At 40.2% G+C, this 25,049-nt stretch overlaps 1 protein-coding gene across 3 annotated transcripts in view; it reads right to left on the bottom strand.

Annotated features, from left to right (window-relative positions):
• HERC3 (HECT and RLD domain containing E3 ubiquitin protein ligase 3) overlaps positions 1-25,049 on the bottom strand; it is a 123,315-nt gene that overhangs the window by 35,006 nt on the left and 63,260 nt on the right. For all 3 annotated transcript variants that reach the window (XM_047717957.1, XM_047717955.1, XM_047717956.1), the window contains 10 exons: positions 23,420-23,496; positions 19,485-19,609; positions 17,649-17,708; positions 14,985-15,096; positions 14,176-14,365; positions 12,193-12,356; positions 11,947-12,060; positions 1,945-1,968; positions 1,762-1,851; positions 798-968 (listed from right to left, as the gene is read on the bottom strand). In XM_047717957.1, coding sequence (XP_047573913.1) covers positions 798-968; positions 1,762-1,851; positions 1,945-1,968; positions 11,947-12,060; positions 12,193-12,356; positions 14,176-14,365; positions 14,985-15,096; positions 17,649-17,708; positions 19,485-19,609; positions 23,420-23,496 — 1,127 coding nt within the window. The remainder of the gene's footprint in view (positions 1-797; positions 969-1,761; positions 1,852-1,944; positions 1,969-11,946; positions 12,061-12,192; positions 12,357-14,175; positions 14,366-14,984; positions 15,097-17,648; positions 17,709-19,484; positions 19,610-23,419; positions 23,497-25,049) is intronic.

Raw genomic sequence — 25,049 nt, 5'->3', positions numbered from 1 at the left:
GGGAAAGATAAAAGGCTTTAAAAAAACCACTTCAGATAATTCATTAAACATTAATCGAACACCTATTAGGTATCAAGCATTGTGCTAAGCCCTGGGAATACAGTAAGTAGTAACGCAAACATGCACAGTCTATGAGGAGAGAAAAAGTTTTGATTCAGTAATTTCTGGGTACTAAGAGTACCTATCATGATCAGTCAACAGCCTCCCAGACAATTTCACTACCTTTCCATTCTACTTTTTTCCTTCTTTCTCTTTTCTTTCTCCCCCATCTGGGCCTTGGTGGGGAATTCTAAGGTATGTATATTAATTTCCAAGGGCCCTGAAACATGTAGCACCAAGAGTGGTCACTGAGCAAACATGAACAGATGGAGGGCTGAAGATGGAGTCCGTCTTGTTAGCACTCCTAGCCCGTCTATTCTATTTACCATCTCTTTCTCTTCAATATTTGACAACCAAAACCTTCGTAAATGCTGACTGGAGAGTTTCACCTAGTTGAAGCTTTAGTCTTGCTCTTGCTTGCTTGTTTCTGGAGAGCTGGAGATGGTACGCCCAAGAGAGCGGACAAAGAAAGCCCTATAATCCCTCAAGTAATCCACTGGCATTCTCATCTGATGTTATGTTGAGATGTTTTGCTCGACGATTTGACAGAAGGAGGTGATCAAATTCTTGTAAAACGGATGAAAGAAATCATGAATGGCTATACTCCACAATTTTAATAATAAGACCTCTGCTGTTTCTTCAACACTACTTAATGAAAACCCTGGAAGACATTTAGAGGAATAAAATGAAAGGCTCACTTTGAGAGGCTTTTTCAGGTCAATATCAGAATGAATGCTCAGCTCTCTTAAGGCATCTCCAACGAGATTGTTCCTGCGAACATGAAGGACGAGGAAGGGGCTTCTGGCCAGCAGAGGCTCCAAGGTGAGAAGCATGAAGACATTCTGCAGATTAGCTCCATTGACTGCCACCTGGAACAGCACACCCAAGAACACAATTACAGAGAGAGCAAGAGACAGACAGATGGAGAGAGAGAGGGATGAACGAAAAGATATACCCACCAACAATAAGAATGGGTAGATTTGGATTATTAATTCACCAATGTCTTAGTAAGCTTATCAAAACCAATTATATTTTATAATAGAAGAGTGTATTTAAAATAAATTAAATCTCTGTAACTTCAGTTTTTATTCAATAAAGAATTACCAAGCTCCTTTTAATTATTGCCCTAGCTCTACACCAGGGCAGCAAACTATGGACTGTAGACCAAACCGAGCCTGTTCACTGTTTTTGTATAGCTCTTGAAATAACAATGTTTTTTCATTTTTAAATGATTGGGGGGGAAATGGGGGGAAAAAAAACTTCACATGTAAAAATTATATAAAATTCAAATTTCAGTGTACAGAAAATTGTATTAGAAAAATGTCATGCTCATTCATCTACTTACTGTCAATCACTGCTTTCCATGTTACAACACGAAATAGTTGAATAGTTGAGATAGACTACATGGCCCACAAAGACTAAAATATTTACTATATGGCTCTTCATGAAAATGCTTGCCCATCCCAGATCCAGGTAAACATGCATTCATGCACAGGTGTTACATTCAACATAAAATTGCTGAAAAAATTTATAGTAGTTCTAAAAAGTTATAAGGAAAGTTACAAGCTAAACAGACTCTTTCCTGTTAGTAAAAGTTACAATGGAATGCTTAGGATGAACAGAACACAGTAAGAAGAGGAAATCATTTTTAAAATGTGATACCTGCATCTGTAGTTCAGCATCGGTTTGTAACATTTTGGTTTTGGCTTGGGCATCAAAGATGAAAGGGTAGGAACAAAGTGTGACAGTATCCTAGAATAAAACATATTATTGGCAAATATTACAGTGTTCCACAGAGAATACTGCTGGAAAAATATAGAATTAAATGAAAAATGGATGATTTACCTGTATTATAGATGGTCTAGCCTTCTGTATAAAGAAAAATAAAAAGTCTCTTACTTGGATTGCAAAACCTGAAATTTCTACCCCCTGCAAATATAAAATATAAATAACAAAACATATAACCAATCTCTGCCCAGGCAGAGAGCGAACGCCATTTGAATGGCTAACTGGATTTTTGATGGAACAGACCAGATGTTTTGATGGGTACAGACTAAGAAAAAAATATTAAAACAATTCTAAAAAATTTTAAAGGATCTTTAAAGACCATTTCACTGACTCCATAGTTTACAGCATTAACAGAATGTTCTTTTATAAGAAATCAAATTCCAAAATAGGAGCTTTACAACCTTGACTTCAGATATTAATTTTTCTGGGTAAAATGGATGATGCAGACTGCATTTTATTTGGTGTCATATTTCATCTTCTTACACACACACATACACACACACACACACACACACACACACACACACTTTACGACTAGGAGAAATAAATATTTAGAAACCTGTCCCTGACTCAGCACTTAGACTAGTGCTTGGCCTGTAGAAGATAGTCCATCAATGTGAATAAATCTAAATAAAATTCTGAGGATGGGAATAACAATAAATAATAAAAATCACAAATGAAACATATCTACAAGGTTTGTTACCATTTACCAAGAAAAAAAAAAATGTTTTTTTTCTGGAAGTTGTTAGGTTATGTAACAAACATTATTGATTGATTTCATAGAAACAAAAACATCAACAATATCATTCTGTTGATCAGCAGTATTTCTCAAACAGAAAACTGCAGACTTACTCTCAGAGATCTGAGAGTGCTCTATGACTTTTTAAAAATTTTGTGAGTTCTTGGGGCACCTGGATGGCTCAGTGGGTTAAAGCCTCTGCCTTTGGCTCAGGTCATGATCCCAGGGTGCTGGGATCGAGCCCCATATCTGGCTCTCTGATCAGCAGGGAGCCTGCTGTCCCCTCTCTCTCTGCCAGCCTCTCTACCTACTTGTGATCTATCAAATCAATAAATAAAATCTTTAAAAAAAAAATTCTGTGAGTTCTTTAAAATAATATCCTAAACAAAATTCTTGAAAACGCATTCTGAACAACCTCCTTATGATGATTTCCATTTATTTTAATGATTGCCCTGGCGTCACACTATATATGCTTAATTGTCCAAGGGTAAAGAAAAAGAAGAAAAGCAGCCTTCCTCTGTAAGTGATGCATTTGCGCCCAGGAAAAGGCCAGGAGCAGTCTTGGCCCACTGCATGAAAGAATGTTTAATAGCTTCTGAAAGGAGAATAGAGCTGAGTCATCCCAGGGCCGGCAGGCTGCGGGAATTCAGGCACCAAGGCCTGACAGCCGGCAGTTCCTCCCCACAATGCAGTGGGTTTCAATAAGATGTTTTTGCTGTCACATTTCATCATAAGGCTAATCTGCATTTTACTGATTTTAGAATTTTGTCTGAATTTAATTTATAGATTTGGTTGGCTCTATAATTGTTAAAGGCTACTAAATAAGAAGGGTTTAACTACCTCCTTTTGTGTTTGTGTATATTTCGATGAAATCATTTAATAGCAATTTTCACTAAAATCCATCCATTTTCATTAAAATTATCCTATATATAGGAACCTATATAAAGGTTCCTTTAGAGATCTTGGAACATTTCTCTAGACTAAGAAACCCTAACTGTGAGTGGATTCCAGTCCAGTGAGACAAGGTAAGGAATCATGCATATATAATCCAGACTAATTTGGCTCATTCTCACACCTACATTTCTAATTATTTGGAATTTAGGAATTGAAATCACTAAAAAAAAAAAGGGGGGGGAGGCCACATACCATAAAACAGCCCTTCACAAAGTGACCTACTAGTCTAGGTACCTGAAAAAGGTAGAAGCATCCTAGGGAAGTGGGTTTAAAAGCGGTGGCAAATTTGCGACGACATGGATGGAACTAGAGGGAATTATGCTTAGCAAAATAAGTCAATCAGAGGAAGACAACTATCATATGATCTCCCTGATATGAGGGAGAGGAGATGCAAATGGGGGGTTAAGGGGGTAGGAGAAGAATAAATGAAACAAGATGGGATCGGGAGGGAGACAAACCATAAGAGACTCTTAATCTCACAAAACAAACTGAGGGGGGCTGGGGGAGGGGTGTAGGGAGAGGGTGGTTGGGTTATGGACATTGGGGAGGTTATGTGCTATGGTGAGTGCTGTGAAGTGTGTAAACCTGGAGATTCACAGACCTGTACCCCTGGGGCTAATAATACATTACATGTTTATAAAAAAATTTAATAATTAAAAAAAAAAGCGGTGGCAATATTCAGAATTACGTGTTATTTGCTTATTCTCAAGGGACAAAAAAGATCTTTAACGTGTGTTGGTCTATAAAGCAAGATAAAGTTTTGGATACTTCAAATGTAAAAGTGACTGGGAGAGAACTGACCAGAGTGACCATAAGAACAGCTACGGGCATTACAGCATTGAAGCAGACCGAGTCTTCTTAAATACTGGTATTTTTGCTGGCCGGTACAGTTATTTCAGACCTCAGCTGGCAGGTCTGTCTGAAGGTCCCAGCCTACTCCAGGCCCTTGGTCCCAGCCCACTCCAGGCCCACTGCTGTTCTCGGACCATCTGCTGCCCTCTTGCTGCAAGTCCCAGCACGAGCCCACCAAGGCCTTCTCCAACATCTACCTCCTCAGTCCTAGTCCCTCCCACAGCCCCTCACCTGACCTCTTCACTCCTGCAAGAGCCCAGTTTGGGAAGTAGGCAGATGTCTCTTCTACAGGAGGGGAGGAGTTAAATGGAGGGCAAGGTCACCACCCTCTCCTGGCGCGGTATTGGGGTTTGGTTTGCTGCCTCCCAAGAAATCCAGAACTGTCTTGGTTAGGAGCAAGAGCCAAGGCCAGAGAGCTGATGGTCCGTGAGACCCTCCCACAGCCAGGCGAGGACCACAGTGCCAGCTCTAAAGAAGGCAAAGGAAGGCTATTCGGCCAAAAGAAGGAACAGAACCGTATGGTCTACTTCTTTAAAAAATTTTTAAAGATTTACCCATTTATTCTAGAGAGATAGAGAGAGAGAGCACAAGTGCCAGCATGGGGGAGGGGAAGAGGGAGAGAGAATCTCAAGCAGACTCCCTGCTTAGCACAGAGCCAGCCACGGAGCTCGAAGACCCAAGAGCATGGCATAAGCCGAAATCAAGAGCCAGCCACCTGACCGAATGAGCCACCCAGGCATCCCTATGAAGGTCTGTTTATACATAAAAGGTCTATAATTTTTTATAAGTCTATGGGTTTTTGAATCTGAAATACAATCATTTAATTTCACTGATTTTTATTCTGTGAAGCTATTTTAGAAATGCTGTTAGTCCTGGCATTTCTGTATTACAGGAAATGAATGTTCAAATAGCAGCATTAGGATTTTGCTCTACGGATATTCTCCCTAACATAGGCAGGAGCGTGAGCGTGAACTGGTAAGATACGCGACCCTCTCAGGGAGGAGGCTGCTTGTCCTGGGCCATCCACTGCCCCAGAATGAGTGTGACAAACATAAAAGTAGCAAAGTACTGGTAACAGATCATACTTCAAGTGCTCCTGCTTGAGACGGAATTAGACTGTGACCTTATTTCATTTTCAAAAGTATATTAAACAGAAGCATGGAATAAGTACATGGTGCAGAAGTGGGGAATTGGGAATACCCTTTTCTCCTTTTTTAAATTCCAAGTCCACATTTCCTAAGCGTGGCTGTGGCTGGCTGCGGACAGGAGGTATTGTACAAACACCTACAGCACGGGGAGAAGACACAGCTCACTCAGTGCCTTAGGGCCTGCCACCCGGCATTCCTGTCCCCACCACAGACAAGTCTGGCTTCCCTGCATCACAGCTTGATGCTGAATGAACAAGTGACCTTGTCTCGCCCATGCACAACACGGTACCTAGAGCCGGACCACTGCCCCATGTGACACAACCAGCAAGATGTCAAGTCGGTTCTTGTGTTTACTTGGGAAGCATTTACTTTGTCGCTCACTTTCTCCCTCACGCTGCCCTCTAGGGGAGAGCCCGCGAAGCCACTTGTTCTATGTGCTCTTTGGTTTTCAAGTATAGAAGATGGCAGTTTATGAACTGCAAGAACCAAACCACTACCACCTCTTCTTTAAAATGAGCGAAAATCAGGGCGCCTGGGCAGCTCCATTGGTTAAGTCTCAGGGTCCTGAAATGGAGCCCCTTATCAGGCTCCACACTCAGCACGGAGTCCACTTGTCCCTCTCCCTCTGCTCCTTCCTCTGCTCTCTCTCTCCCTCTCTCTCTGGAATAAATTAAAATAAATCTTTAAAATGAGCAAAAATCAGCCACTCTAGAATGTTCCTTTTGTGCTCCATTGCCCTTTCCACACAAGAGCAACACAGCTTTGTAACACCTTTTTTCACTGCTGCCTCTGCACTGATTACCCCAAAGAGGCAACCACCACGTGCTACACGTCTGCATCCCCAGTGACCAGCAGCTCACGACACACCACAGGTGCCCCAGAGCTGCTTACTGAAAACTAGTCAATGAGGGTTTATTATATGCCACACACTGAGCACTCTGCCAAATAAAACCTTTCCATGCTTTCTCCAGCTAATTCTCACTAGACCACTGTAATTCTCATTTACAAACAAGGACACCAGTACTGTAGGAATTAAGCAACTTGCCTAAGGAGACAGAACTGATATGCCACCTTTGAGATCTGAACCCAGTTCTTTTTGACTAGAGCATGTGCTCTAACTATACTCTGGACTGCCTTGGCTACTACCACGCTAAAACATTTGACACACAACGCCATTTATTGTGGTGTACACACACACATGCATGCACACACACATACACACACACAGGAATATTATCCAGCCACAAAAAAGGAAATCCTGCCATTTGCAAAAACATGCGTGAACCTGAAGGGCATTATGCCAAGTAAAATGAGCCAGACAGAGAAAGACAAATACTACACGGCATCACCTCTACGTGGAATCTAAAAGAAAGCCAGAGTTGCTCACTTAAGTACTGTAATTCACAGACTGCTATCATGATCAACTACATTTCTAACACCAGCAACTTCTTTTTCGGTGGCAAAGAGAACTAGGGTTCATTCGAAGTATTTTAGTCAAGATCTAATCACAGAAAGGGTAGATTAAAGTCAGAAGAATTGGCTTTTATGAAGCTAGCTAAATTGCTTAAACAATTGGAAAAACTATTTAACTTCTGTGGGCCTCCAATTCCTTACCAAGGAACAAAAGAGCCTAAATAGGGGCGTCTAGGTGGCTCAGTGGGTTAAAGCCTCTGCCTTCGGCTCAGGTCATGATCCTGGGGTCCTGGGATGGAGCCCCAAATCGGGCTCTCTACTCTATGGGGAGCCTGCTTCCTCCTCTCTCTCTGCCTGCCTCTCTGCCTACTTGTGATCTCTGTCAAATAAATAAATAAATAAAATCTTTTAAAAAAAACAAACATGTAACTGGGTGATGGACACTGGGGAGGGATGTGTTGTAATGAGCACTGGGTAATAAGACTGATCAATCACAGCCTTATACCCCTGACACAAATACCACAGTATATGTTATTTGTATGTTAATTAATTGAATTTAAATTTTAAAAACACATTATTGTCTCTAGCACTGATCATCTCTTATTTGACAAACCAAATAATCTTCTACGTTAAATAAACCTCTTCATACACCTTGCTACTAGAGACCATTACTGACCTCCAAAAACACTACAGGGAAAATACTGTCTCAACTTTGGTGATGGATCTGTTCGACCAGCAAGGACTCACATCAAATATATCTGCTGCACACGACTTCACTAAGTAAAGTGACCACATCTTCATTCTGTTTCCTGATATAACTCCAATTTACACACACACCACAGAGGGGAGGTCGGTCCTCAACACCCTGGCAGAGATCCCAGGCCAGTGTGCAATCAAACTGGGCACTCCTTGCCAAGTCATGGTGGCAGGCAGGAATCCACAGTCCCGTGGGCGGCACCTCTAACATACAGTGACTGCTAGGTCAGGGATAGGTGACATCGTCACACCCGTAATTCCAAATCAGAAGAGGCCTGCAGGGTTCAGGTGCCAACATGAGACGACTGAAGTAAGCTACCTATTAGAAGATGGTAATTAGCAAATGATCCTTCCCTTAATGTCAAAATTGAGGGGCAGTAGGGATTGTGGCACGTAGAAACCTCGTCTAAAGAGCCACTGTTGAACTCTAGCCCATCTGGGAGGATGGGCTATGCTGCCAAATATTCCAAGTTTCAAGAAAAGCTAGAAGTTCAGTTTAAGCATCTTGCCTTTTCTGTAGTAAAAGACACCTAACATAAAGTTTGTCATCTTTACCATTTTTAGGTGTACAATTCAGTAGTGCTATGTTCACATTATTACATGGCAGATCTCCAGAACTTTTTCCTCTTCCAAAACTGAAGTTCTATAGCTACTAAACAACTCTCCATTTCCCTTCCCTCAGGCCCCAGCCACCACCATCCTACTTGCTGCTCCTACCAGTGTGATTACTTTAGATACCTTGATTTTTAAAATGTTGGCCAACTCATCCCAATCAAAATTCCACTAGCATTTTTCAAAGTGCTGGAACAAACAATCCTAAATTTGTAGGGAACCAGAGGAGACCTCGAATTGCTAAGGAAATGCTGAAAAAGAAAAGCAAAACTGAGGGCATCACGTTGCCTGATTTCAAGCTTTACTACAAAGCTGTGATCACCAAGACAGCATGGTACTGGCACAAAAACAGAGACATAGACCAGTAGAACAGAATAGAGAGCCCAGATATGGACCCTCAACTCTATGGTCAAATAATCTTTGACAAAGCAGGAAAAAATATACAGTGGAAAAAAGATAGTCTCTTCAAAAAATGGTGCTGGGAAAATTGGACAGCTATGTGTAGAAGAATGAAACTCGACCATTCTCTTACACTGTACCCAAAGATAAACTCAAAATGGATAAAAGACCTCAACGTGAGAGAGGAATCCATCAGAATCCTAGAGGAGAACATAGGCAGTAACCTCTTTGACCTCAACCACAGCAACTTCTTTCAAGATATGTCTCCAGGGGCGCCTGGGTGGCTCAGTGGGTTAAGCATCTGTCTTTGGCACCCACTCTCTGCCTTCCTCTCTACCTACTCGTGTTTGCTCGCTCTCTGTCAAATAAATAAATAAAATCTTTAAAAAATAAAAAAAAGACATGTCTCCAAAGGCAAAGGAAACAAGTGAAAATGAACTTTTGGGACTTCATCAAGATCAAAAGCTTCTGCACAGCAAAGAAAATAGTCAACAAAACAAAGAGGCAACCCAACAAGTGTTGGAGAGAATGTAGAGAAAGGGGAACCCTCTTACACTGTTGGTAGGAATGCAAGTTGATGCAGCCACTTTGGAAAACAGTGTGGAGATTCCTTAATAAATTTAAAACAGAGCTACCCTATGACCCTGCAATCGCACTACTGGGTATTTACCCCAAAAATACAGATGTAGTGAAAAGAAGGGCCATCTGTACCCCAATGTTCATAGCAGCAATAGCCACAATTGCCAAACTGTGGAAAGAGCCAAGATGCCCTTCAATGGACGAATGGATAAGGAAGATGTGGTCCATATACACTATGGAGTATTATGTCTCCATCAGAAAGGATGAATACCCAACTTTTGTATCAACATGCATGGGACTGGAAGAGATTATGTTGAGTGAATAAGGCCAGCAGAGAGAGTCAATTATCATATGGTTTCACTTACTTGTGGAGCGTAAGGAATAACACAGAGGACATTGCGAGATGGAGAGGAGAAGTGAGTTGGGGGAAATCGGAGGGGGAGACAAACCATGAGAGACTCTGGATTCTGGGAAACAAACTGAGGGTTTTGGAGGGGAGGGGGTGAGGGTTGGGTGAGCCTGGTGGTGGGTATTAAGGAGGGCACATATTGCATGGAGCACTGGGTGTGGTGCATAAACAGTGACTCTTGGAACACTGACAAAATAAAATCTTAAAAAATAATTAAAAATAGAGCTTGAAGTCCAGAATTGTGATGCCACCAACTGTGGCTTTCTTTTTCAATATTCCTTTGGCTATTCGAGGTCTTTTCTGGTTCCATATAAATTTTAGGATTATTTGTTCCATTTCTTTGAAAAAAATGGATGGTACTTTGATAGGAATTGCATTAAATGTGTAGATTGCTTTAGGTAGCATAGACATTTTCACAATATTTATTCTTCCAATCCAGGAGCATGGAACATTTTTCCATTTCTTTGTGTCTTCCTCAATTTCTTTCATGAGTACTTTATAGTTTTCTGAGTATAGATTCTTAGTCTCTTTGGTTAGGTTTATTCCTAGGTATCTTATAGTTTTGGGTGCAATTGTAAATGGGATGGACTCCTTAATTTCTCTTTCTTCTGTCTTGTTGTTGGTGTAGAGAAATGCAACTGATTTCTGTGCATTGATTTTATATCCTGACACTTTACTGAATTCCTGTACAAGTTCTAGCAGTTTTGGAGTGGAGTCTTTTGGGTTTTCCACATATAGTATCATATCATCTGCAAAGAGTAATAGTTTGACTTCTTCTTTGCTGATTTGGATGCCTTTAATTTCCTTTTGTTGTCTGATTGCTGAGGCTAGGACTTCTAGTACTATGTTGAATAGCAGTGGTGATAACGGACATCCCTGCCGTGTTCCTGACCTTAGCGGAAAAGCTGGTGCAACCACTCTGGAAAACAGCATGGAGGTTCCTCAAAATGTTGAAAATAGAACTACCCTATGACCCAGCAATTGCACTGCTGGGTATTTACCCTAAAGATACAAACGTAGTGATCCGAAGGGGCACGTGCACCCGAATGTTTATAGCAGCAATGTCTACAATAGCCAAACTATGGAAAGAACCTAGATGTCCATCTACAGACGAATGGATAAAGAAGATGTGGTATATATACACAATGGAATACTATGCAGCCATCAAAAGAAATGAAATCTTGCCATTTGCGACGACGTGGATGGAACTAGAGGGTATCATGCTTAGTGAAATAAGTCAATCGGAGAAAGAAAACTATCATATGATCTCCCTGATATGAGGGAGAGGAGATGCAACATGGGGGATTGAGGGGGTAGGAGAAGAGTAAATGAAACAAGATGGGATTGGGAGGGAGACAAACCATAAGTGACTCTTAATCTCACAAAACAAACTGAGGGTTGATGGGGGGAGGGGGTTAGGAGAGGGGGGTGGGGTTATGGATATTGGGGAGGGTATGTGCTATGGTGAGTGCTGTGAAGTGTGTAAACCTGGCGATTCGCAGACCTGTACCCCTGGGGATAAAAATATATGTTTATAAAGCTGTAAAAAAAAAAAAAAAAAAAAGAAAGGATGAATACCCAAGTTTTGTAGCAACATGGACGGGACTGGAAGAGATTATGCTGAGTGAAATAAGTCAAGCAGAGAGAGTCAATTATCATATGGTTTCACTTATTTGTGGAGCATAACAAATAGCATGGAGGACAAGGGGAGATGGAGAGGAGAAGGGAGTTGAGGGAAATTGGAAGGGGAGGTGAACCATGAGAGACTATGGACTCTGAAAAACGATCTGAGAATTTTGAAGGGGTGGGGGGTGGGAGGTTGGGGGCACCAGGTGGTGGGTATTGTAGAGGGCACGGATTGCATGGAGCACCGGGTGTGGTGCAAAAATAATGAATACTGTTATGCTGAAAAAATAAAAAATTAAAAAAATAATAATTAATAATAAAATAAATAAAATGTTGGCCAACTAATTAAGATTTGAACCATTCTGGCTGGCTACCCATTTATGACTCCTTACTGACCACTTATGATTTCTCAGAGCACTTCAAAAGTTTCAGGAATGCCAAGCCAGCCAAAACACTGTGACATTAATACCAAAGTCAGGGACAAATCTGGGGCTCAGATGTGCTCTTCTTGCCCATATTTGTACTCTGAGAAAAGACTAAAGCTTTAAGATCTGCTTTACATGAATTCTTACCATGCCGGCTTGATGCAAGAACCACATGAGGTAGTCTTCCTGAATGTCCACAAGACTGGAAATCTCAGGAATGTAAAATGTATCATACTCCACATGCTTCACTTTGAGATTTACCTGATGAGGAATGAAATAAGGAAAATTAAAACCAAGACAAGTTAAAGAGGGCTTTCCATGGACAACCTCAGTAGGACATTTGAGCCTACCATCTACTCAGCCCTCTCCCCACAGGCTCCTCTCTGTGCTCACCTTATATAACTTCTCTAGGAGCTTGAGAGCTGCTGTAATGTAATTGTTAAACAGTACAGGAATTAAGAATGTCTTTCTTCCTCTCAGTAGATAAACGACCGCACCTTTATAGAGGTTTACCAGCTTCATGAAATATTTTGGGCATACCTGAGACCACCAGTTATCTTTAGAAAGAAAGAAAGAAAAGACATATTTCAGCATGTATCCTTGATCGAGTGTTTATGTCTCCTGCCTACTAGCTAAAAACCGCTCCAGCTAGAAAATGAACATTAGTCTAAAATACGGTTTCCCAAAGCTGACTTTAAAAAGAATCCATTAAAGCATTTCTGGAGAGAGCAGGAGCTACACAAGAATCCCTCGAGCTTTTTGTGTAATGCTTGATCTAATTTTTTTTTTTTCCCCCTTCAAGACCCATTCAGAGAGCTAAGCTAGAAATTCAGTTCCAAAGGTCCATATGGACAAGATGCTGAGGCACCTGTTGTGGGCGGGAGCATTCACATCTCCTCATTCTTGCTGTCCCCCTCACCTCAGCCTCCACCTACATGCTGTGCCAGGGATGCAAAGGACCACATGCCCCTGAATACAGGGCAATCACACCCTCTCTTCAAGGGGGATGTTAGTGGAAAACTACTATTTCTGTTTCTCCCCAAACCGTGCTTTCTCATAACCAGACAAGAAGGCTCAAGCATTGGTTTCTACATTGTCAGAAGTGAATTCAGCCACATTGAAATACTTAGCAGATGAAATGATAGGATGTCTGTTATTTTTAAAAAATATTTCAGCAAAAATATAAAGGTGGTGGTAGGGGGAATACAGAAAACAGAAAGGGCAAAATACTGATAATCATGAATCTTTGTGTGAATGGGTACCTGCAGTGTTTTCCATACACTTTGGGATATTCTTTTAAATTTAAATTTCTTTAATTAGCAGTTAAAAACAAGGGTAAAACTGAACAACTCTGATCTCTCTGCATGGCCCTACCTAGAAAAAAAAAAAAAAAAACGAAACCCAAAACTTAAACGTTAGGTAATGTTCCTTCGGAGACCGCCATCCTCTACCTCACAGTCTACTAGAATACCTGAAAAAATACGCCCCGCGGGGCTTCGATCTTAAAAAAGCAAAATGAAGGACTAACATATTCCTAGTGCTTTCATTATTATTTCTGTTTTAAATCTTCTGCAAAGGTGGAAGCAATATGGAAAAGCCGGGATTCCATCCTCAGGAACACAGGTCTCTTTACTCATGGGGAGACACACTCAAGTAACATCCTAGTCCACATGGAACGCAGAAGTTACTGAGTTACAATGAACACCTGAAAAAAAATTTACCAGAAAAAAAAATAAATAAATAAAAGGGAAAAGCCAGGTGACAGACTTTCTGCACTTGCTTAACAAAAACATCTCAGGCACTACTCCCATGAGAGACACTCTCCAATTCACTGAGGAACGGAAGGTTCTTATCTCAGCAAAGTGTCCGTGGCCTGCAAAAATCAGTGTGGACTCAACTGTCCTAAAAAAGAAAAACAGAACAAACATTGGGTAAGTCTCCACTAGGTCATTTTCCTCCTCTCCTCTTCTGGAGACCTGTGCACCACACCAGACGGTTCATTTCACTCCCACCCCCTAAATTAGGTAAGGGAGAAAGGGCAACAGAGGGACAATAATTTTTGAGATGCTATTAACGACTAGCAAAGGTAGGAGGTGAAAAGGGTAGTTTAAAGTTGGATAATCTAACCTTGTGAATATTTAAAAATCAAGATTAGTCTGGCATGAATCATCTCAAATGCCGTAAATAATGGTTCAATTTGCTCATCATGCAAATATGGCCAGTTAGAGGACAAGCAGCAAAGAAAGGTAAGATCTGAATGGTAAGCATATTAAATGGCAGCAAAGAGATTCTCGGATCTCAGTCCACTGAGAGCCAGTGGTCACACCAATAAAATAAAAAGTACAAAACCACTGGTATTGAGTTTCGCAGATTCACCTAATACTTTGCTGGGGTTTGTATCCAGCCGCAGAATGGCCATGGCCAGGGGAATGGTCAGCGTTATGTAATACTTGGAATCCTGGAGCAGGGGGAACTCCGGTAGTATTAAATAGATTCTCATGGCTTCAACATCTGGTGGTGAACTCGACAACTGAGGAATTAGGCAACTTTCAAAGCTGTTCAAGATCTGCATGAGAGAAAAGAATACTGAGAAATTCTAACGTGCCTGAGATCTAGTTACCTTACCTCTAAATCCATAAGGTATTCGATATCTCAACTCCCATTCACTCAGTATATGCACCGGGGCACTCAAGAGACACATCAGTGGAACGAAAAGCCAAAGATCCCCACCCCTGCAGACCTTACTCTGGGAGGGCATTTGCTTAGAAAGAATTAAGCTAAGAAGAAAGTCAAAGGTAGGTCAAATTCCCAAAGTGAATATTTTAGAGTTAAGATTTATACAAGATTTTCGCCTTTTTATCTTACTCTTTGTTTCTCTTGAAAGTTGAAGTACTACAAGATGGGATTGGGAGGGAGACAAACCATAAGAGACTCTTAATCTCACAAAACAAACTGAGGGTTGCGGGGGGGAAGGCAGGTAGGGAGAGGGTGGTTGGGTTATGGACATTGGGGAGGGTATGTGAGTGCTGTGAGATGTGTAGGCCTGATGATGCACAGACCTGTACCCCTGGGGCAAATAATATATTATATGTTAATAAAAATAATTTTGAAGAAGAAAGTTGAATCACTGCAATGCAAAAATGCATTTTTTTAAAAAATACACTCTGTAAATGTAAGGAACTTACCTGTTCTAGAATCATGGAGTGTTGAGAGCTCATTAATTTTTCAAATAACACTCTCGTTGAGTTCAGGTCAATCCCAGGGATTTTGGGACTTGTTTTAAAATGTTCATCAATTCTAAACAAAAATTTTAAAAGTGTGTAATAAAAGAAAACAAAGCAAACACTCTGATAGGAATTAGAAATGGGAAACAAAATAGTCTGTCCCTACTGATTGGATTTAAAGTTGACCTAGCAGACAAGCTGCATAAAAATACTACACTTCAGGGGCGCCTGGGTGGCTCAGTCGTTAAACATCTGCCTTCCGCTCAGGTCATGATCCCAGGGTCCTGGGATTGAGACCTGCATCAGGCTCCCTGCTCGTCAGGAGGCTTGCTTCTCCCTCTCCCACTCCCCCTGCTCCTGTTCCCTCTCTTGCTGTGTCTCTCTCTGTCAAATAAATAGAATCTTAAAAAAAAACAAAAAACAAAAAAACTACATTTCAAGAAAGCCCAACAGAATCAAGCTCTGGAAACCCTTTGTCAAGATGATCTTAAAATTTTCAAGTTTTTTTTCTTTCCATTCAAAGTACAAGCAAGGATCATCATTTCCATTTGAGGCTATCTTGAAATTTATAAGTGGAGTGTTATTTCCCTTATTTACTCTTGAATTTTTGCCTTTTTCTGTACTTTTGGTACACTGACCTAGAGATAGATGCTGTACCAAGGGGCAAAACACACCCCCTGTGCAAACTGGCCCACTCATCAACAAATGGCTGGCAGAACAAACCTTCTTTAAAGCTTTTCTCAGTAATTTTTTTAAAAAAGCAGATCTACAACAAATACAAAGTTAGTGTCTCTCTGAGTTTATACAGGGGATACAATTACATACACCCAAGGACTAATTTCACCACTATTGTTTTTTTAACTTCCTAGCAACTAATCATTTTTTTCTAACCTTAAATAAAATCTTGGCCTTTTAGAGACTTTTAGAGAATATCTCTTAAATTCCTACTCTTGAACATTAGCACATCTATTAATTACAAAAGAACTCTGCATTTGCAAAAGAGGCTACTATTTATGAGTAATGGACACATTCAAACAGTTTTAACACCATCTGACAGCAATGCTGTAATTTATAAAAACATAAGTAGAGTTTCTAACATTAAAAAAATCATAATTATATGTACTGAAACTTCAATGGTCAAATAAAGAGATGCTTGGGCTTTGTTTGTTGGGTCTTTTGTTATTTTTACTCTAAAAATAAGTCTACCCCAAACACAGAAATGAATTCTGGTGTCCGTTATGTAACCTTCCATATGCTTTGAGGTATCTTCTGCCATGCTGTTAAGAAAAGACAAAATATTTTATCTATTTTATCTAAATGTATTTATGCTTTGTAAAAATGGTCTTCACTTTAATTGGTTTCCTGTGAGGCATTCTGCATAAACTACATAAGCAGGACTCCTGAAATAGCACAGCTGTCAGTTTAAAAAAAAAAAAAAGAGAGAGACTTCAGCCACATCTCTATGGAATTTATGAAACCAAAGATGAATAGCCTGACAAATCTGGCTAAGGGCCGTTCCAAACCTTCATAAAACCTAACCTTCTAGAACAAGGTTTCTCAGCCTTGGTGCTATTGACTTTTGGGGCCAAATAATTCCTTGTTGGATGGATAGGATTGTGAGGTGCTTTGCAACACCCTTGGTTTTTACCCACTGGATGCCAGTAGTATTACCCCCCACCATTGGAACAACCAAAAAATGTCACCAGACATTGCTAAATGTCCCCTTGGTTGAAAACCACAGTCCTAAAAGACCAACACCAGCATAATCCAGGATACTTTTTCCTGGAGGAAAAGGCTAAATATTAAGTCTGAAATAAACTGGAAGAGCTCATTTCAGCCACCCTAATGATATAAGTATATGACCTGGCAATCTCTAGCTGAAACTAAAGAGAGTTTCTGAATTGACCTCTGGCAACCCAGGTAGGGACATAAATTTTTGGTGGGGGATGGAGTGGGATTCACACACAGAACTGAATTCTAAATCTTCTTGGGATTTCATTCACCTGGTCACTGGCAAAAAAGGACTAGAGATGATCAGGACTCGGGATCACCAGAGTTCAAAGAGCTCTGCTGCATGAGGTTCCCAAGGGGTATATTTGCAGAAGGGATAAGGCCAAGCAAGGAAATGCCATTTACTACTTGGAAATTCAGCCCAAATGGCACATCCTGTTGAGCTAAGCTAGACCTAAGTCCAAGGAGCTCCTAGAGCTTCCTTGGAACATCCCCCTAAGCTCGCTCTTTCTGAGAAGAGTAAAACCTTTGGGAAAGCAATCCAATGAAACTGAGATTACTTGAAGAATTAAGGATTTAAAAACAAATATGGTACACATGTTGGGGGTAACATTTTAGAATGCCCTAAGAAATCCTGCTGTTGATTACATCAACTCTCTCTGAGATAGTCTCACTCTTTGCTAATCTTTGCCAACCAGGCATGAATCAGCATTGCCCTTCCTGACATCCTCTCGTTCATCATTATTAGGCATTCCAATTTTTGCACAAATCATCAGCCTATCCACTGAATTAAGGCCAACCACCATCAAAGAGAACAGAAGTCTTTCATGGCCTTTGCTGAGTAAGTATTTGCATCACATGTGGGTATTTTTTTCAAGATTCTAAATCACTTACTTTTTTTCAAGAAAACTTCCATTCCAACAGGCTGCGGAAGATAAGATCTGAACAACACCACTGCTCAGAAAGAAAAAGGTGGGCAAGCCTTTAATAATCACAAAGAAATAGTTATTCAAGCCTCAACAACAGGTTAGTCATCTAGTCCAGGATTTCATTAACAGCAGCTTTCCTACCCAGATGAATCCCTGGAAAATGTACACTTGCTGTGGAGTAACACTGTGTCTCAAAATGGACAAGTACTTAAATTTTCCATAAGTCATATTAAAATCAAAAGTACCAAAGCTACTGAAAAACGACTCTTGCACTAATAATCATCTTGAACATCCTTCCACCATCAACCATCTAAGATATTCCCTGGCTCATCTCCAAACATATAATCACAAAAGAAAAACTCAGCTGTTATCTCCCAAACACAGAAATTGTCTTTGCAAAATAATAAATGAACAACCATTTCCTTCTATCGTGTTTCCTACCTGAGAAAGAAATTGAAAATAAGTGAAAATGAGTGTTTATCCCTATTACCTATATAACAGAGGTTCTGGGAAAACAGCTAGTTTCTGAGGGCCCAGAAAAAAGCTGTGTGTGAAGAGTGCTGGACCCTCTCAGTTAGTATATGGAAAAGGGAAGAAATACAACAAAAACATGGTTAAGGAGGGGGTTGCGGTAATTGCTGATAATGAGAGAATCTGGGTCAAGAAAGTTCTCTAGAGATTACTTCCTCCATCCCCTCATTTGATAAATAAGAAAACTTAGAATGAGTCAACTGTCAAGGTCCCAGCAAAGGGGAAGCCACCTGCCCCTACCTGGATGAATCTTGTCCCCTTCCCTTACCCCTACATCCTAAATTCCCCATCAGAGCCACTTAGAGAAACTCTGAGGACATGAGCTACTGGAGGGCATTCCCAATGATCCCTTGGTACACCCCAAAGTTTAGGTCCCTGGTCATTTGCCCTACTATACTCTATGTCACAAAGCAAGATGTATTATACCCATTTCAGTGTATACCACTGAGTACACAGAGTGTGATTCATTCATTTATTAGATTTTGCAGAAAAATGAAAATGCTAAGGAAAGTCAATGAAAATTCATAAAAATGTGCAGGACAAAATTCTCCTTTAAAATAAACTTGATCAGGGGCACCTGGGTAGCTCAGTGGGTTAAGCCTCTGCCTTCGGCTCAGGTCACGATCCCAGGGTTCTGGGATCGAGCCCCACATTGGGCTCTCTGCTCAACAGGGAGCCTGCTTCCCCCTCTCTCTCCACCTGCTTCTCTGCCTACTTATGATCTCTCTTTCTGTCAAATAAATAAATAAATAAAAATCTTTAAAAAACAGTAATAAAATAAAATAAACTTGGTCAAAGGCTTTGATCCTTTTCACTTTATTTTCTCAACTTGACATTAAAGTGCCATCTCAGCTAATCATTTTCAATGTAAAAATGCTACATATTATTCAAGATTAGGTAAGATAACAGCTGCCTTACTTTTGGGTTGCTTTGGGTTATACAGATGAAGAAACTCTTGGGGGTAAACAACCATAACCCTGAGCTTTTTTTTAGCAGAAAGGCCAACTCACCTTCATCAGTCAGGATTTTTAAGATGTGAACAAGGTAAGTTTAAGGGACACACTCTGAGAGAATGGGGGAAAAATCTATTATGTTATCTGGGCCTAAGGACACTAAATCCTCAAGAAATATGTGGCAAAAAAAAAGATTCCCTAAAATAAAAAATTCCATGTATATTTACAACCTTAATATGGAAGTAAGAGAAATTACTAAGCTAGAACATTCCAATATACCCTGGAAAAAAATAAAATGAAAACAAGCAGCCACATACTTGATTGTATTTGCATTATTGTGTTCTGAGAGTTTTTGTCTCCAAACTGCTATGGTTTCATCATTTATTAAACTGGTGTAATGTGCTTGGTTCATCGTCCTGAAGTCAACGGCAGGGGAAGAATTCTAGAGGATTAAATAAAACAGTAAAAAAGAAAAATTATGTAGGATGGATCTTTTCTCTTTCTGCTGACATATTCTCCATTTTGGGTTTCACAGGAGCTGGGGTGCACTGCCCACATACCCCTCTTCACTCCCTCGCCACTGCAGGTGTCAGCTCCAGACAGTTCCCGGCTAGGCTGCTCTCCACATTTAGACTTTCTGAAGTTCCGGGGCTAATGGTTCACCCCTTCAACATCCGGTGGCAGGGAGAGGTGGAGTACAAAGGCCTAGCCCCCTCCCATCTACTCAGGACTGGGGAAGAACGGACCTGACCTCAGAGCTCCTAAGGAGACTGGCTGAGGCCTCTGTTACACTGACCTGCAGTCTCTCCCTCTGCTCAACCCCACCTCCTTCATCCCCAAATAGATGCCCTTCTAGCCCACACCACCCCAAAAAACTTTCTCAACATAAATCTCAGTCTCAGAGACTATTCACCAGAGAAACAAGCCCAATATGGCTTTTCCACCCTTCTTTCCCCTCTGCTTTGAATCACTGTAACCTCAAGGTTTTTAAGGTAGTAATCATTTGCCATAACTATTCACCCAACTCCATATATAAATATATATATATAATGATATAAATATATCATTAAAAAGTTCAGTTATAATGTACAGTGTAATCTATGAAAGCTTAATGCCTCTCAATTTCTTGTTCCAGGTATACAGTTAAACATTTATAAGAAAACTAGCAGAAAGGACATGTCAATAATGGCCTTAAAAATTCCCAGTGCTACACAGCATTTTATATCCTTTATTCAGAGAGATCTAAAAAAATAAAAAAATAAGCACTTTTATTTTCTAAAATGTATCTTATTCAACTGATATTTCCCAAATCCTGTTCCTGATACAGAACTAAGAAAAAGTTGAAAGTGCTTTATACCCCCATAACTGTCACTAGAAAAATGAGAAACAATTATATTAAACCATTCATCCATCAATTCATAAGATGATTGGTTTTTTTCTTCTTTGTACTGACATAAAAAGACAACTTCCATGTTTGAGTTATGGACATCGGGGAGGGTATGTGCTATGGTGTGAAGCGTGTAAACTGACGATTCACCTGTATCCCTGGGGCTAATGATACCTTATATCTTAATAAAGAATTAAAAAATTTTTAAAAAAGACAACTTCCAAAGTAAATTTTCTTGGTTACGTCCCCTAGTTTTGAGTTAAGATATCATAATAAGGGGAAAGAAAGAGCACATGTAACAAGTAAGAAAGTGGAAACGTTTGCCGACGTTTCTGATCATCTGGGTTTGATCATCACTTTACTAAAATGGCCACAGACAGTTATGTGAGAACAAAAGTCACGTTGAATGACACAGAGGAAAATCACAAGATAAAGTGGACACTTGAAAACAGACAAGCAAGACTGCCCCTTCACCCTGGTCTTAAAACTACTGTTGCCTACTTTTTAATTACTCTCCCCATTCACAGGGAAGCTGAACAAACTCTAACACATACTTACTATAAAATAAATATGGAACTATTTTCTCACTCTTCATCATACGTACAATAAACTATAGGTGACTTAATGAAGTATAATCTCAGAATCACTTAGAGACCCAAGAAAAGGTTATCAATCTTCTGTGCCTTCTAATAATATATAGGCCAAAAAAAATTTGATCTAGGGCGTTTCCCAACTTTGGATCACCAGAGCTTTCAAAATCTTGATGGCTAAGTCACACTCTAGACCAACTAAATCAGAGTCTCGAGAGACATCAGTGTTTTTTTAAAATCCCCTAGGTGATTTCAATGGGCAACCAAGGTTGAGAATAACCATCGGGAAAAGAAAATTATGTCACCTAGGCTGGTTCGCAGGCATATGAGCGTAAACACACACACACAAGCACACCTAACATCCTAAGCACATCCCCTCTTCAAGCCTATGCAGCAAACAACATGAAAGGAAAAGGAGGCACTATGCCCGGCCCTCACTACATTGCCAAGACGTGGAATCCAATGTAGCAAAGCAGTATCCGTACGCACCTCCCCCCTTCCCCTCTTCTACCTGAGACCCGGCATTAGCGGAAGGAATTGCATTTATAAAAATGGAGCCTGTCACAATCCAGACGCTTTCTCTTAGGTCGTTAAGTGATTCTTCAGGTGTTATATTAACGCAATAAACACATGATTTTCTCAGTCTCTGTGTCTAAACTGTTTCACAGTGTCTAAGTAAACATGTACAGCCTCCACTTTTAAAGAGAAAGAGTAACACCTTCCTAAGGGATAGTCTACTTTTAGTTTCTTTTTTGTTATCTTACATTTTTAATGCAGACCACTTTTACTAGTTGTTTAACCTTTCACTGTCCTTTTTCTCTAATATGACATTATTTTATATCCTTTTCATCAATGTTTTGTTTTCCAGTCCCAATGGTGCTAACTGTAATACATTTTAAAAACAACCCCTTAGATCAGATCTCATATTTATAAAAGTATAAAACTGAGTTTTACATTGGCTTTCATAGGAAAATTTAAATTGGATAATATTATTCAAGTCAATTTCTTAGGGAAATGAATGCTTCAAACTCTACTTATCGACAAAAGTTACTATCCTACAGAGATTCAGTGCTTTTCATATTTCATTTCACTGGCATTTTGAAGAAACGCAAAATAATCTCTGTTTTCCTCAAGATTTCTCTGTGAAGCACTGAAGCTGGGCCTAAAATAGGTCTAAAGCAGCAGTTCCAAATCACCCCAGATGGCAGCACTAAACAGAACCTTCTCCAGGCTCCTGACCTGGAAAATATCTAGTTGTCAGTTTCCACTGTCCAACCTGCAGCCTCAGGCTCCAGCACAACCTCGTCTACCAAATCACGGACTTTCACTGACTAGAAGGCAAGAATATTGTGTATTTAAAGATGGCAAATTATCAGACGAATGGGGAGAATTTCCAGGACTCAAAGGAGCCGCCGGTCTCCACAGTTCCTATTTTCTTCCCAACCAATTCTGACTCCTCTATCATCACAAACAGCTCTTCCCTGCTGTTCCATGAGAGGGTAAGGATCCATGCACGATATATAGTAGGTCCTCCCTACAAGCTGGTTGAATAAAATTCAGTGGGGGAGGGGAGGAGAGAGGAGGGCGGGGAGGGGAGGGGAGGGTACCCAAAAGCAAGGAAGGGAGTGGAGGGCTGAAAACAGAACTGTGTCCCAGGTTTCATAATGACTTCCCTTGTCCAGGAGGAGGGGAGGGATTATTGCTCTGTCACAGATTATTACCTGGACCATATTCTCCTCCACCTGCAATGCTGAAAGATACTGAAACATCATTCTTCCTGACTTACCCACTAGAGTGACGCAGGACACAATGTGAAATTTTAGTGTGGTGTTATGAGCAGATTACAAATAATAAAGGATATCTGAATATTGCATCATCTCTTTCATATTTAGCATATACTCAATCACATCAAACAAACCCACTAAGTTCTCAAGTACCCATCATTTGTTGCTACCTAATAGGGAAGAAAGGGAAAGTCAAATAATGCCAAAGTATAAATTCTCTAGGCCTCCTTAAATATCTTTTGGAACAAATGTAGACATAAACAAATGATTTTAAATTATAAGTTAGAACTCTATGATTAAAATACCAGGAAAATCACTGGCACTCAAGGAAGCAAAATGGAAAGAACATCTTCAAGATCAGTTGGCTTACCTTAATAAGATAAAATTGATAGCAACAAAGAGTAATATTGCTCTCATGTAATTATTTATTAAAATAAATACTGGTTCACCATTATTCCACCCCCAAAATAATAGTCGAAAGAATTTTTTACCTCATATTTGGAGCAAAGTACAAAAGTTTGGTCTCCTCCAGAGAAGATCTGTTTAACAATATGGTATTTAAAGCGATCTGTCAAAAAAATTTTTTCAAGAGCATATTTTTCAGTAATTAAGCTTTTTCCTTGATCCCCTTTCCTAATACTCTAAAATATGCTTCAGACTGCTTTCCTATCCATTTTATTTATGTCAAGGAAGAAACCTTCTCTCCTGGCTCTGTGCCCAAAACTGTTTCTACTTCAATTAAAAATAAATGTACAAAATGGTATTCTCCCCTCCAGCTTTACCCCAGCCCCTCCCCAACAGCAAGCTAATCCTGATGTTGTTTCCATTTTTCATTCTAATCTTTCCAGCCACTGATGTGCAGTTTAAAATGGTCACTAGAGGCGCCTGGGCGGCTCAGTCATTAAGCTTCTGCCTTCAGCTCGAGTCATGATCCCAGGATCCTGGGATCCAGCTCTGCATGGGGCTCCCTCTCGGCCGGAAGCCTGCTTCTCACTCTCTCCCTGCTTGTGTTTCCTCTCTTGCTGTCTCTCTCTGTCAAATGAATAAATAAAATCTTAAAAAATGAATAAATAAAAGTCACTGATATCAACAGTAACACGTCTAAGAAACAATCAACTGTCTGAGTGTGCTGTTCTCCAGCCCCTCCAGGACGACGCCTGTCCTCCAAGGACCTCCATTTCCTACTCCCTGCTTTATCTCCCATCACGCTGTATTCACAGTGACCCTCCAACACCACCAACATTGCTTTCATTCCCAATATACCGCACTCTCCTCTGTCTCTACATCTTTTCCTTCCACCACCCTCAGTGTACACTGTACTTCCCACCATGGTGCCTCCTACAGCACGGCTGCCACGGTGCTTCTGTGCTACTCACCACTGCCCGCTCTCTCACAGTCCTCTACCTGGCTAACTCCAAATCAGGCTTTAAGACACAGCTCAAACTTCCTCTAACCGGAATACTCCTAGATGCCCTCCTCTGTGCTCCCACACTCCCATGAAGGGTCCTAAACCACAGCATTTACATGATGAATTGAAATTTACCTACTTACATTATAAAATCATTTTGGCATACATCCAAACACAAATTTATGATCACACAAGTTAGGTTCTAATCAAACTTCAAAAAGTTGTGATTTCAAATTAACCTATACAATACCTGAGTTTATGAAATTGCTTTTTTTTTTTTTTTCTTAAATACATGCATTCCCGGCATGTCTACAACGCCTTGGTGTAAAAGAAATTCTCAAATGGCAGAGGACACCTAGCCATTCTTTCACTTTGGGGAACATCATCAAAACCAAATCTTATTTATTTTGTATTTTGAGTTCCACTGCATTTTTATATGCTCATATATTCATTCCACAAATCTTTCTTGACTGAGAAGTCTGTACCAGGCCTTGTGCTGTATACAAGTTTTACAAAGAAGACTCAGTCCCCTGCACTTAAGTTTCTTATAATCTAGTAGGAAACTTATGGTAGTTATTGTTTAAAAAAAATCCTAATCAAGGCATAAGTCACTTTATAGTCTTCAAAATCAAGTTATTATTAAATCACACTTCCTTTTAATGACTCTCCAGCTTCTTGTCAGCTGCTGGGTTCATTATTTCAAGTCATTCATA

The sequence above is a fragment of the Lutra lutra genome, chromosome 2 (assembly GCF_902655055.1).
Source record: "Lutra lutra chromosome 2, mLutLut1.2, whole genome shotgun sequence".
NCBI lineage: Eukaryota > Metazoa > Chordata > Mammalia > Carnivora > Mustelidae > Lutra > Lutra lutra.
This window is presented reverse-complemented; position numbering and strand designations above follow the sequence as displayed.